The 13224-nt window shown below is 55.3% G+C and overlaps 5 protein-coding genes across 5 annotated transcripts; 2 read left to right on the top strand and 3 right to left on the bottom strand.

The window, feature by feature from the left end:
- On the bottom strand, positions 1–2437 carry TRIREDRAFT_119679 (calcium/calmodulin dependent protein kinase C; the record flags this gene model as incomplete). Its single annotated transcript, XM_006961577.1, has 6 exons — positions 2137–2437; positions 1949–2030; positions 1733–1882; positions 1299–1680; positions 818–1227; positions 1–759 (listed from the first exon to the last, which is right to left on the bottom strand). The coding sequence occupies exons 1-6, from the start codon at positions 2283–2285 to the stop codon at positions 1–3; spliced, it is 1932 nt and encodes a 643-aa protein (XP_006961639.1). The 5' UTR covers positions 2286–2437.
- Positions 2438–3329: 892 nt separating this feature from the next.
- TRIREDRAFT_53316 (transport protein particle complex of the golgi, subunit bet5-like protein) lies at positions 3330–3986 on the top strand (the record flags this gene model as incomplete). The annotated part of the gene is made up of 3 exons (XM_006961167.1): positions 3330–3366; positions 3473–3772; positions 3883–3986. The coding sequence occupies 3 exons, from the start codon at positions 3330–3332 to the stop codon at positions 3984–3986; spliced, it is 441 nt and encodes a 146-aa protein (XP_006961229.1).
- Positions 3987–4688: 702 nt separating this feature from the next.
- TRIREDRAFT_53342 (uncharacterized protein) lies at positions 4689–6417 on the bottom strand (the record flags this gene model as incomplete). The annotated part of the gene is made up of 3 exons (XM_006961578.1): positions 4689–5707; positions 5780–6120; positions 6260–6417. The coding sequence occupies 3 exons, from the start codon at positions 6415–6417 to the stop codon at positions 4689–4691; spliced, it is 1518 nt and encodes a 505-aa protein (XP_006961640.1).
- A 1905-nt stretch (positions 6418–8322) lies between these two features.
- Positions 8323–8948, top strand: TRIREDRAFT_54384 (uncharacterized protein; the record flags this gene model as incomplete). Its single annotated transcript, XM_006961168.1, has 3 exons — positions 8323–8398; positions 8524–8686; positions 8774–8948. Coding segments are annotated over 3 exons (414 nt in total), but the record flags the coding sequence as incomplete, so codon positions are not given.
- A 1655-nt stretch (positions 8949–10603) lies between these two features.
- On the bottom strand, positions 10604–12835 carry TRIREDRAFT_21211 (forkhead transcription factor; the record flags this gene model as incomplete). Its single annotated transcript, XM_006960917.1, has 1 exon — positions 10604–12835. The coding sequence occupies one exon, from the start codon at positions 12833–12835 to the stop codon at positions 10604–10606; it is 2232 nt and encodes a 743-aa protein (XP_006960979.1).
- Positions 12836–13224: the final 389 nt, after the last annotated feature.

Here is a 13224-nt window from a genome sequence, read left to right on the forward strand (position 1 = left end):
TTAATTCTGGTCTCTTGTCTTGCTTCTATTCTCGGATCCATCCGAGACCTTGAGTTTAGACACAAGATCGGCCAATTTGTTGCCTGGATGGACAGGGAGAGGGTCTAGAAGCTGCTTGGAATTCTTCTCCGTCGTCTTTGGCGGAGAGGTTGAGACAGAAGCCTCGTCCACCAGGTTGCTCAGTTTCTTAAAATAGTCCTTTTCCTTGATGTGCCTCGTCAGATACATGATGGGGTTGTTTGATTGGTCCGGTTTCATTCGCTCCTTGATGGCCTCCTCATAGGCTCGATCATAGACGTTGAAATCGACCGCTGTCGGGGAGTCTGACACGACGTCTGGTGTCTTCTCATCAGTCGCAAAGGCATCTCTGGCCCCCGTGCCAATGCCCAGGAATGGCGGCTCTTGGTCGGTGATGTCGTGGGCTTGGCCTTTATGTTTTCCTTCCTCGGCCTCGGGCGCAAGGAGCGCCGTCTTCTGCTGCGTGATGCGCGCCGCGATGTCAGCAATCGATGTCTTTGTGTCCGTTGGCTTGGTCGCTTTCTTTTCTGCAGTCGACTGAGGTGTGCCACTCTTGCGCCTGCTCGCTGACAATGAGCTCCTAAACCGGTGGATGGCCTTCATCACACACAGCAGGTGATTCATCTTCCTCGTAAACGCCCGGCTGAGCTCCAGCTCATTTGGCGGCTCCACGGGGTTGGCGCAGTTTTCTTCTGTGGAAAGTAAAGGGTCGGTCCCCTCCTTGGTCACCCAGGGATGTTCCTGTAACATGGTCAGCAATTCAAGTGTGCCTTGGGTGGCTCGCGGCAAGGAGACTCACCCGAAGCTCGGCCATGGTGATTCGTGTTTCCGGGTTCTTGTCCAGCAGCCTGCCCATGAGATGGACAAAGGTTGGATTCTCGTCCTCAGGAAACTGCGGCTCCTCGGTCTTGATGGCCTCGTAAATCTCGAGCACGGCCTCTCTGTTGAAGGGAATCTTGCCGTACTTGAGACAGTAGAGGGTGACGCCCATGGACCATATGTCTGCCGCTGTGCCAGAGACCTTGTCGTGTTTGCTGCACAGCTCAGGAGGTAGGAAGGCGGGAGATCCAGCAGTCTTGGCAGTTGTCATGTTGGTGGGCTTTTCGAACATTTCCGAGACTCCAAAGTCGACGACTTTGAGGACATCGTCTTCGGATAGCAGGAGGTTGTCAGGTTTGATGTCCCGGTGAATGACGCCTTGAGCGTGCACTGCGGGCTGGTTAGCATCCGTGGCTGCAAATCCGACGTGGAGGTACCTTGAATGGAGTGATTTGACTTACGGTACTCGATGCCCAAGATCAGATCTCGGAACCAGAACCTGCACTCCTCTTCGGGATACGGATCTGCCTCTTCACACAAGCCGACCTTCATAATGACACCCTTCTTGCACATCTCCATGACCATGTACAGAGAGTCTTCATCGGGATCATCCAGCACTTCGATGAGCTGGGCCAGGTTGGGATGATTAAGCTTCTTCATGATGGCAATTTCCTCTCGGATGTAGAACAGGGCATCGCTCTTTTCGCGGTCTCTCAGGCCAACGAGATGAGGAGGCAAGTTGCCTCCCCTAGTAGGCATTCGTCGTGACGGTCCTGGGCCTTGACGCATGGCCATGGACTGTGCTCGCCTTCGTAGGCGGACCTTGGAGAACTCCTTGACAGCCTGCAAGAGGATTGTAAGTAAGCTTCCTGGGAGGGGAAGAGGCAACACTAACATATTCGTTTCCGAACTGATCTGTCGCCAGGTGGACGGAGCCGTAGGAGCCGCGGCCGATTTCCTCTTGAATCACATATTGATTTATTCTATGGTGAGTCCGGCCATCTGTTTCGTCATTAGAGAACTCGACACGCGCGTCCAATGTTTCCTGTTGATATCGTGTTGATTAGTCCAGCTTGTTCATGTTTGCGGATCACATGTAAGAGGAGCTGACTTTGATCTCGCGATGAGCACTCGGAGTGCGCTTATGCTGTCTGATGGGGCTTGCGAAGCCTTGGAGACGAGGTGGCTCAGTTCTAGCATGCGCCGAAGCATCAGCACTTGGTACAACCGTAGGGATACGGCAAGGCCATGGGCCGTCCTTGAATGGCAGCAGTAGGGTTGGCGCATTCGTTGACTTACACTGCAGACACCAGAGACGGTCGAACGTCTTCTGACGGGTCGTCACGGCCGTTGACGGTCAGCCTGGGCGACTGAAGCCCAGACGGTGGCCGCCCGTATGTGGGCGCCGACTTGATGCTGTTGCCAGGTGACTGCGGCGGCGTCTCCATGGTTGCAGGCTCACTTTTGCGAAAGTTGGCGACTGAGGTCCGATCAGGCGAGGCTGTTGCGAGGTACTTGAGTCGCGTGAGTTTCGATGCGATTCCCCGGCGTCTCTTCCTCGTAGCTGCAAGCTCCCTGTTGCGAGAAGAAGCTATAAGTGATGGAGGCAACCAGCAAAGATATGTGTAACCTCCCTTGCCCTGCTAGGTTAGTATCACAAGCGAGCGGCTTTGCGAGCCTTCCTAAGGGCTGAGAATAAGAAGGGTAAGTTGTTATGAGGTGAGGCTGAAAGACGCCTGGCGGCCAGTCATTGGAGGGGTAGAAAGTGGGAAGGTGGCAGAGCTGTTGTAGCTGCATTCCGCCTTTGGAGCGGGGGCGTCAAACTCGGGCGGTTCTATTGGTGATCCGACCTTTTCCACCCGTCAGTTGAGCCTATGTACAATCTTATCAGCGCTGGCTGCACCTTGTATTCTCGGCTGTCAGCCATATCTATTGCCTTTCCTACATGTAGCCTTGGAATACCGTCAACTTGAAGAATCCTGCTTTTTGCTTTAGAAGGTAGTTTCTCATATCACATCATGAAGGAGCACCAGCAGTGCCTCTATAGGTAGGTACCTTAGACAGACCGAGTCATATGTACCAGGAGCTACAGCGCTCGATCTAATGCAGTCCCGGCTATCGTTAGGCCCTCCAGCGGGCTCTTCCAGTGGACTCCAGGCATCGAAGCACCAGACCCGACCCCCACCATCTCCAGTACTAACAGCTGGCCCGAGCTGTACCTAAACTGTCAACTCCATCCCGCGATTAGATACTGTAACAACCTACCTCCAGCTCCTTCAAGCTGCTCCCGTCACCTCCAACCGCGCCCCAAGCCGCCGCCTCTCGACGAACCTCGGCCCCGTCCAGCAGCAACTCCCCAACCTCAATTGGCCCGTCGTCTGTCGCATCCAGCCTCGAAACCAACCTCTACCGAATCGCCAACAACCGTCCGTCCCTCACACACACAAGACAAAACACCCGCGCGCGCGTCACCATCCACCACTCTGCCCACCATGGTCGTCTACTCCTTCTACATCTTCGACCGCCACAGTCCGTCTCCCCCCTCTCTCCTCTTCTCTCTTCTCCCCTCCCACCTTTTGCAAACAATATGCACACACACGAAGCTGACCCTTCTCTTCATTCACCACACACGCAGCTGAATGCGTCTACGTCAAATCCTGGATGCCCCCCCAAGTCCCCGGCACCCCGGCCCCCGTCCTGTCCACCGGCTCCGACAACGCAAAGCTCATCTTCGGCACCGTCTTCTCCCTCCGCAACATGGTCCGCAAGCTCGGCGGCGACGACGACGCCTTCATCAGCTACCGCACGGGCCAGTACAAGCTGCACTTTTACGAGACGCCCGCCAACCTGCGCTTCGTCATGATTACGGATACCGGGTCGGCGAGCATGCGCAACGTGCTGCATCAGATTTATATCAACCTTTGGGTTGAGTATGGTATGCTCCTCCTCTGCGTCTCTCTTTATGCTCGACATCTCTATGCGTTGTCCAAAAAAAGCATCTTTGATCAAGGTGGCCGTTGCTGAGTCTCTATTCTCTGGTGCTAGTTGTCAAGAATCCACTTGCGCCGGTTGAGCACAAGGGCGGTGCGGGCGTCAACAATGAGCTTTTCGAGCTGGGACTGGATCAGTTCATACGGGGCCTGATGTGAGCGCTCAAGCATGCTACGGAAACTCCGAAACAGCAACGAAAAACCACTCGAAAAATCGAAAGACTCCAGCAGATATGGCGACGGGTGACCCCTGATGCCCCCCCCCCCCCCCCCAGAGATGGGGTGCTCTTCAGGGGAAGTCATCGAGACACTCCCCATTATCCCGTGAGTAGAATGCCATAGAAAGCGACTACTCCAAGTATCCAGAGGCTCCAAGGGAGGTGGAAGATCACCAAAGGACGAGATGGGTTGTGGGGATGTGTTCATTCGAAAGGGGTTGCTTGGGAATGAGAATCTGCGTGCCGTGACATGACAGATCTGTCTGATAGAGAGCCGTGGGATCTATGGCACAGCTGCAAGAGGGAGGCTCTTCATCTTTAGAAGCTTTGGAGCGCTGACCTCGAACACCGAGACAACGTGGTAATATCGTCATAAGCCGTCTGCTAAACTGCCACCCATCAACAAAAACATCGTATCAAAAGACCAAATAAAGTAGTAGAATCAGATACAAAGAGATGAAACAAGAATCGGATAGATCTCTACTTTCCGTCCCGCCGTTGCCTCCGAAATAATTAACAAACCTGTAGAATGCACCAAAACCTTTACCTCTTTACTACCTATACAAGTATGCGCATTGTTTGCTATCGTGCCTCCCCCCCCTTCCCCCCCCCCCCCCCCCCCCCCCCCCCCTATTTGCCTGCCTCAAGATTTCTTCTCCGTTGCCCTCTCCCATGCACCCTCGAGGTTGGCCGCCTGGCGGTCAACCATGACGACGCTGCTGTCGACCTGAGTCGACTGCGACTGGGTATCTTCCGACTTGAGGTACACGGCGCTCTCCATGAGCCCCTCGTCCTTCATCTCGTTTTCCCAGTTGCTCGAGTAGACAACTGCGGAAAAGGCCTCGAGATCGCGCACCGACTCCATCTCCTGCAGATACTCGTTCGGCACGCCGTTGCCAATGACGTGAGCTTGCCGCGTCAGGACGGAGAGAATCTTGGGCAGCAGGATGGCCCGGCTGCGCTTGAGGCTGGCTGTTGTTGCCACTGTGGTGGGGGACTCGTCGAGAGAAAACTCGAAAGCCTCGGTGGCCAGCTTCTTGTCCACGAGATGCGAGAACCCCCGGTCGAGGATCAGGGTCAAGACGTGTGAAAAGGCGGGCGACTCTATCAGATCTGCCGTCTCGTCCAGCAGCCGCCTCAGCGCGGCAGACGACACCTGAGAGCCTGCTTGAGGGGGCAAGCCTCCGTCGTCGAGGATGCCCGACTCGCGGATGACCTCGTCCTCCTTGTCCCTGGGCGGCAAGAGAAAGGTCAACCAATCCGAACGCTTGCGCTCATCGGCGCTGGACCCTTCAATCAGCTTCCTGACCTCTGCCGTCAGCTGGGAGACGCGGTCAAAGGTGACGAGGTCGCGAGGGCTGAGGCTGCCAAAGACGGTCCTGACAGAGCTCTCGACGCGGCGCATGACATCAATCCAGCCCCTATTCAGCAGCCACCAGCTGAATGTCAGGTACTTGCGGTTTGTGTCAAAGTCGCTGCCGTACGATTGGTCGGGGTTGTCGTCGTCGTTGTTCTCTAGGTTGATGGTGGCCTGTTGGCTGCCGGTGGCGAGGGCAACGACGCTGGAGAGGTAGCTGCGCCGACCCAGAAGATTCAGCTGGACCCGGGTCAGCATGGTGAGGAGGGCGAGCGTGTAAATGAGCGTGAATGATCTCGTAATGGCTAGATTCTCCCGTCATGATCAGCGATCCGCCCTGGCTCTTGGGACAAGCACGGACAAGGAGAGGCGCGTACCGCTAATAGTCAGGTCATCCCACAGCTGCCTCTTTGTCTTTCGCGGCCTGGGAGGAGCGAGCTCCTGCTGGGAGCCGTCTGAAGTGAAGGGCATGCCGAGCTCGACCGGCACGCTGACGGTGCTCTTGCTATCATCCTCGGTAAGGGTGGTATCGGCAATGCTGGGCGGGCTTGTGTTCTGGATGCCCTTGAGGCTGCGCGCGGAGCTCTTGATCTGCTGAATCTCGTAGGTGATTTGCTCGGTGTTGAGCGCGGTGACGATGTTGCTCGTGGCCGTGGGCAAGAGGGCGAGGACGGTAAAGGTGCAGTCCTCCTGGTTCTGCTCGAATCGACGTCGAAGACTGGCAGAAGATTGATGTTGGTTGGCGATTGCAGGAGAAGACAGAGAGACAAAGAGAGAGAGAGAGAGAGAGAGAGAGAGAGAGAGAGAGAGAGAGAGAGAGAGAGAATGGGAGAGACGGGATGAGGAGGCATGCTTACTTTTCCTTGGCAATGCGGTCGCTGCTCATGCGCTCGCGCGCGTCGTTGATCTTGGACATGACATACTGGGTGACGGCATAGCCAGCGCCCACGACGCCGAGGCCGATGGCAATGGGCGTCCGGTTGCGATGCACCCAGCGCCGGGCTGAGGAGAGCATGTTGGGCAGCGCTGCGCGGGTCGGGTCGAATCAGAGGCTCATGGATCAGCACTTTGAAGTCATTCACAGACAAAGTCGTGTCTTTGTAGAAGATACGCGTCGACTGTCCAGCAATGCGAGGTTCGTCGCACAGAGAGAGATAGAGAGAGAGTCGGCGCGGCACTTGAGATGATGGGGATTGTGGCTGATGGACAAGTCGCGATGGAGGTGAGATTGAACTTGAAGCTCTGCTGCGTGTGTGAGCCGCTCTGGTCCAATGCGCGCATGTTTGGCTCAAGCAGCAGCGTGCCTCGGTTCTGTCCAGCGCCTCTAATTGGCGTCCTCGGCTACCTGGGTCTGGTCCCTTGGTAGGGGCCAGCACGGGCAAAGCGGTACGCGCGAGGTACAGCTGCTTTCGCCGTTTGCGGCGCCAGATTGTCGCGCACTTGCGGCAAAGTCTGTGTACATCTGCGTACCTGCCCTATAATGCTTTGGTGCAGCGTCAGCCCCGTCGAGATCCCGGGGGTGCTCAGTCCACTGTATGCAGGCACTAAACGGGAGGTGGCTCTAGGGCGCTTACAGGCGGGCAAAGTCATGGAGGCGCTGGAGGAGCTGGAGCTGGAGGCTGTCAGCACTTCAGGTTGACGCTGATGAGGTTGCGCATCACTTTGCCTGGACGGTGATGTTGTCATTGGATGATTTTACTATTGATGAGTGAAGTAATGAAACTCAGACTGTAAGCTCAGATGACGAATGAGCTCAGCATACCTAGGCATCGCCCACATCTAGTAGATACCTTGGCTTCCTTTTCACAGCTACTACTAAGGTATGGATATCTCATACATGTACCTCGTCTTACAACTCCATTGAGTCCCTGACGAGAACCATCAGGTAAGGTACGAGTACCGGCTACACACCCCCTTATCGCTTATCGCAGGCAAACAGCTGCACTAACAGCCCTGGACCAACGCCTGTGACGTGACTGTGCGCATGTCCCGATCGATCCCACGCCAAGGTATTGAATCCCTCCCAGCTACTACAGAGGTATTACCAAACGGCGCATCAGCAGCCCCCCTTCAGCTCCCAGCTGTTCCCAGCATTAGGTATTCAAGTACATCAAATTCTATCCTGAGCCAGTCCGTCAGGTCCGTTCCTCCACGACTTACACGGGACGTACCAACCGACAGCAAAAGCAGCAGCTTCTATTACAGCTAGGTAGTAGGTACTTTTCCCCTTACGTAGTTGCCCCTCAATCCTCTCTTTGACCCCTCGCTTCGCATTTTATCCCAGCAATTCCACGCTGCCTGCATAGGTATTACATGTACCGACCGCACACATACTTAGGTACAATCCTAACTCTTTTCATCTCGCTGCATATTCCTTCCTCTCGACAAATTTTCGCCTCTTCCTTGCTTTTTGACTCCCTGCTGCGCCGCTTCGCAACAACAACGACGTCCGCTTCTACGCGCTTCCTTCTCCAGCCTCCCCGTCGACCTGGTACTAACCTGCTGCTAATAAAGGCGGACGTGACACCTGCCCAAGGGCGTCGTCCAGCCTCGACACCCGGGTCCGGGTCTGGTGACTCCTTGTTCCTGCTGACCGAGAACCAAGAAAAACCCTTGACAGAAAGGAAAAAAAAGGCATAACAGCAATGCGCCTCTTCGCCCAGCAGTCGAGATAACGCCCGGCCAATCCATTTCTTCTTCTTTTGCTCCTCTGGCGCTTCATCTCTCCCTCCTTCCCTCTCCCTTGGCGGTGACATACAAATTGCTCGGTGAGAAGAAGCGACAAGGGAAGAAAAAGGCAATTTTCCGCAACCAGTCGCAGCTCGCCCTTCTTCTGACGCTCTCTCATCCATTGCCAGCAACCAGTTGCCTTGTTTCCCTAGGGAAATAACACAAGAAAGAAAACAAAAAAAGAGAAGAAATGGATCAGCAGAAGCCCCCGGAATTCATACTCGACGTCTTTTCGGATCCTCGGTCCGTCCGCGAAGTCGTCAAAGGTACCTTTGAATATCTCTATCCCGCAAGTTCATGCGCCGGGAGAGCTCGTTGTATCATGAAGAAGGAAAAAAAGGTCTTGCTCTCTCCGCTAACAAAGAGCGATCGCGTCCAAAAAAAAAAACAGGCATCCTTCACACAATCTTCTTCAACCGCTTCTTCCCCTCCCTCGCCCCGCGAACGCACGAGGTTCTCGACGTCACCCTGCCCTACGTCAACGACAATGAGCTCGAGACGCTCATCGAGCAGCGCGCCTACGCCCTCGAGCGCCAGCTCGACGCCGAACGACTGTCCAGCTCCGGCGGCCACGCGGGAGGAATAGGAGGAGGAGGAGGAGGAGGAGGAATAGGCGCCGCGGCAAGGGGAGACAAGATGAGCGGTGGCGGCGCCGGCGCAGGGACGGCGGACGGCGGCAGCGGAGGCAGGGGCCAGATCACCGTCCAGTTCTTTGAGCGGAAACGACGCAAGGCGTGGCTGACGCGCGGCGAGGAGGAGGTCTGCTGGGAGACGTGGACGATCAAGGTGACTGTCGCCGAGCCGAGGACGGACAACGGTACGTCGTTGCACAGCATGATACCACTCCAAACCTTGACCCAAATGTGTGGTATTAACACACATATCTGTACTAACTCTCCCATGACAGAACGAGCCAAAGTCCGCAAAGCAATGGAGCAGACGCTCTTCACAACCGCCATGAAAATCGTCACCTTCGTCAACACCCACAAGGACCACATCCCACCCATCACCACGCAGGGCGGCAACCCCTTCCCCTACAAGATCAACCTCGAGTCCAAGGAGACGAGCTGGGTATCCCGCATACGCATGTACTAGAACTGCCTAGTGAGCATGGCGGACGATGCTCTCTTGGTGGCCGCTGCTGTTCCTGATTGACTCGAAATGCCCCCTCCCATTTGTCGCCTTGGGACTCTGTCCTCCACCTCGTACCGTTTCCAAACAGTCCATACACACAACTGAATAACCATCCGACGGATGGAAAAGGGGGCGAATATCCGATGATTTAAAAGGGGGGGGCTCTCGACTGATGATAGAATTATGAAAGTGCTATGGGAAACGGCCAGGGGTGATTTCTGCGGTATGCGCTTTTACTGCGGTTTATGTGCTTCCTAGGTGGGCAGTCACATATGCAGTCTATATGCGTTTTGCGTTTCGTTCAACGGGAAGGAAAGGGCGTTTTGGGCGTCAGTTGGACAGGAAGATGACTATGGATCCCTGCTATTCAATGCCATGCGATCCAAGGGTTCGATTTTTTGGCCTCCGAAAGGTTCACACGGCCAATGACTTGCGCACAACTATATGTGTATGCAATGCTCTCGGCTACAGACAAGGCATGGGCCAGAGTCTTTGACAAACCGTGGTGTTTCTATGAGGTCGAAGTCATATGCCAATGATCAACCCATGTCTACCCTATGTAGGTATTCACTACAAGTGAAATAAAAGATAGAGCGTAATTCACGGTATTGATGCAACAACATTGGTTATCAGATCAGAGGAATACAGTGTAGTTGGACTCAGACAGTCCTCCTCGCTATTGCGTGGCAAAGAAGAAGAAAAAAAGAAAGCCAATCAACAAGATAAAGCCAGTGGAATCCCAAGCCTGTCCGGCGGGGAAACAATCCCTGAAAAGACAAATTCCGATCCTAATCCGTCGAGAAAGGAGAGATGAGACCAACAAGAATTCAAACATGAGCCAGCCGATCCTCTCACAAGCCCTGTGATACCAATTCCCTCGGTACATACGCGCGCACGCACATGTTGTGTGATCCAGACTCCATGCATCCAACCAATATTCCGGTAAACAAGTCCAACACAAGACAAGCAAACAAGAGAGGGAAAAGAAAAAGAAAAGGAATAAAAGGAAACAAGACATCAAACAAGTGATGAGGGACAACCGACAACCCCCTCGCAAAAAGCCATTCCAAGTTCTGGCCCAGGCCCGGGCCATACCAGCTAAACCAAAGCAAAATCCGTTCCCTGGGACAGACCATTGTCGTATCCCAATGCCATAAGAAAAAAGGAGATAAAAAGAAATAAAGATGGTGGACTATGTACTTGGAATCGTCATGACCCTCACAGTCGTCGTATATCCATAGTCGCCGCGTTAATCGTGTGAATCAAAAGTCGTAATGAAGGTGTGGTCATCATTTTCCTCTTCCGCGCATGCGTCAGTTCTCATTGTGTCTCATCACCTAAAAGTTGGTTGTAAAGCTTCGACCCAGGGTGGGCTTTCCACTCTGCTTCAAGCCTTTGGACGGCTGAGAGCCAGATCCAATCTTTTCGAAACCCTGAAGGATATCAAGGCCGGTGAAGTCGGACGTATCACCCGAAGCAAAGTCGCCGGTGTCCAGGTGAAGGGACGGCCAGTCGGCATCTCCTGGAAGCTCTATCAGCGAGACGAACTTGCTTGGCGAGTTGCCCCTGATTGGCGACCCCTGGAGGATCTTGGAGGGAGAGCTGAGGCCTTCAAAGACTTTGCTCGGTGTCTCCAGAAACTGCGAAGGCGTGTCAGGGGCCTTGAGCAGAGGGGCCGATGTGAGAAGCCTCTTTGAAGCCGACATCTCCCCAATGGCTGACGACGAAATGGACCGATCCAAGCGAGCGCGCTTGGCCGAGCGCTTAATGGGCGAGCCCGCATCTGCAGCGCCAATGCTGTCAAAGACGTTTTCATCATCCACGGGCAGGTCTTGGAAAATGTCAAAGTCGGGGAGGTTGCTGCTGGCATTGGGCGTATCAAAGGTGAAGATGCTGTCATCCAGCCGGAAGGCGGGGCTCCACGGCAACATGTCCTCATTCGACAGGTTGGCGACACGCCGAAGAGGAGACTGCAGCATGTGGCGGACCTTGGCGCGATGGATGCGCAGGTTCGTGTTGGGAGACACCGAAGGTGGTGGCTGCGCAATGGGTTTGACCTTCTTGACAACGGGAGTGAGGGGGGGAGGCATCTGGTTGTCGAGGGACTGACGGAAAGGAGATGACGAAGTAAGCCCATAGCTGGAGAGCGAGCGACTCTTGGTTGGGCTAAAGGGAGAAGATCCTCTCAGCCGTGCAATTTCCTCCTCAGCCCGGCCGCGCTTGATGCGGTGTCGGTCCGCCTCGGATGTGAAGAGGGCCGACCTGGCTGCGTTCGGGCGCATGGCGGAAGACTCGAGAGACGAGATGTAGCCGCTGTCGTCCATGGAGGCAAACTTGCGCTTGTGAGTCCTGGTTGCGGACGAGGCGGGATTGCGGCTCACAGGGGGCGGTGTGCCGTTTCGTCGCTCTGGCCGGGGAACCGGCGGAGTGGAGTTGAGGGCGGGAGGAAGGGGCGAGAAGAAGGACGATTCCAATGGCAGTTCGTTGTCCGGTCCCTTGTCCGCCAGGTCCTCGGCGGGCGCGTTGTCGGACAGAAGAATGGTGGCGTCTGATGAGGGCTCCAGAGGCATGGACAAGGTCGCCTGAGAAGTCGGCAGCGGAGGGAGGCTGGTCGCATGCGGCTGATGCTGCTGGTGGTGGTGGTGCTGATGATGATGGATGGGAGCAGGAGGCGGCAGACACGGCTCGGGCATCAATGCTGGCGTAGGTCGAGAGGGCTCGAGGCGGGTGGACATGACGGGGAGGTTCTCGGCAGTCGGGACGGCTTTGCGCGTGGGCTTTTCCTTGAGGAACTGGAACTCGGTGCCGGGCTCGATGCCCCAGTAGTTGCCCTTGCCGGGATCGTCCTTTGGTCGCTCGATTTTGATAAAGTTCTTGTGCAGACTCAGGTTGTGTCGAATGCTATTTTGCCAGCCTGCGTCATTGGGGTTGTAGAAAGAATAGTTGTCGCTGATCCACTTGTAAATCTGGGCAAGGGTGAGGCGTCGTTTTGAAGATCGAAGAATGGCCATTCCAATAAGCTGTGCATAGCTGTGAGGCGGTTTGGTGCCATCGTCAGTAATGGGAGGGAACGAGTCGTGCGGCGGGAGCACCTGCTCCTCGGCCTTGGGCTTTTTGCTGCTGACTCGAGAGTCCTTGATCGGTGCCGCCTCCATCAGTCCTCGCTTTCCATTGGAATCCTGGTAATACTGCTCCATGGAGATGTTGATTGCCGGCGGTGCCGGGAAGATTTGAGGCTGAACGTTTTCCTTTCCAAAGAAGGCGTCGTGAGGGCTGGCGAGAGCTGGCTTCTGCAGGCCGGTCTTGAACTTGGATAGCTGCGGCTTCTTCTGCAGAGAGTCGGTGACTGGCGCCTTGTCTGAGGGAGGAGCCATTGAGATGCCGTTGAACTTGTTCAGGCCATGCGACGGCTTGAGCGGTGCTCTGGGTGCTGCGGTCTTGGGCTTGTATGGTGAGATCTTGTTGCTGTTCTGGGAGACTGCGGGCTCGAGGATGACATTCGAGCTTGAGTTGCTGAGAGGACGACGAATAGGCCTAGTCGGATTCGGCATGGGTGCGTGGCTTGTCATGGGGGCTTCGTTCTCGAAGAAGATGTCGTCGGTGAAGACTTCCAAGGGCCTGGAAGAGGCGTAGAAACTTGGCGGCTGGGCCATTTCGGCCGGTGGTACAGGCAAGTACCGGTGTGTGTGCGTGAGTGGAAGCGTGTGTGTGGTTGAGGCTCGTTGGAGCTCAGTGGAGCAGGCCGAGGATTGACAGACGTCAAGGCTCAGGTGCTGCTGTTCCTGGGCGCGCTACTGGTCAGCCAAGCGAGTAAGAGAATGAGACGCGACGCCGTCGGGGCGAGGGCAGCGGCAGCATCGCAAGGCTCACAAGGGCTGAAGGTGGTGAAAGAGAATCAAAGGCTGAGGAGGAGGGAAGAGAGTAGGTGAGAGAGGAGAGGGAAGCAGGCATGGGGGTC

Source organism: Trichoderma reesei, assembly GCF_000167675.1.
Source record: "Trichoderma reesei QM6a unplaced genomic scaffold TRIREscaffold_1, whole genome shotgun sequence".
In the NCBI taxonomy this organism is placed as follows: Eukaryota; Fungi; Ascomycota; class Sordariomycetes; order Hypocreales; family Hypocreaceae; genus Trichoderma; species Trichoderma reesei.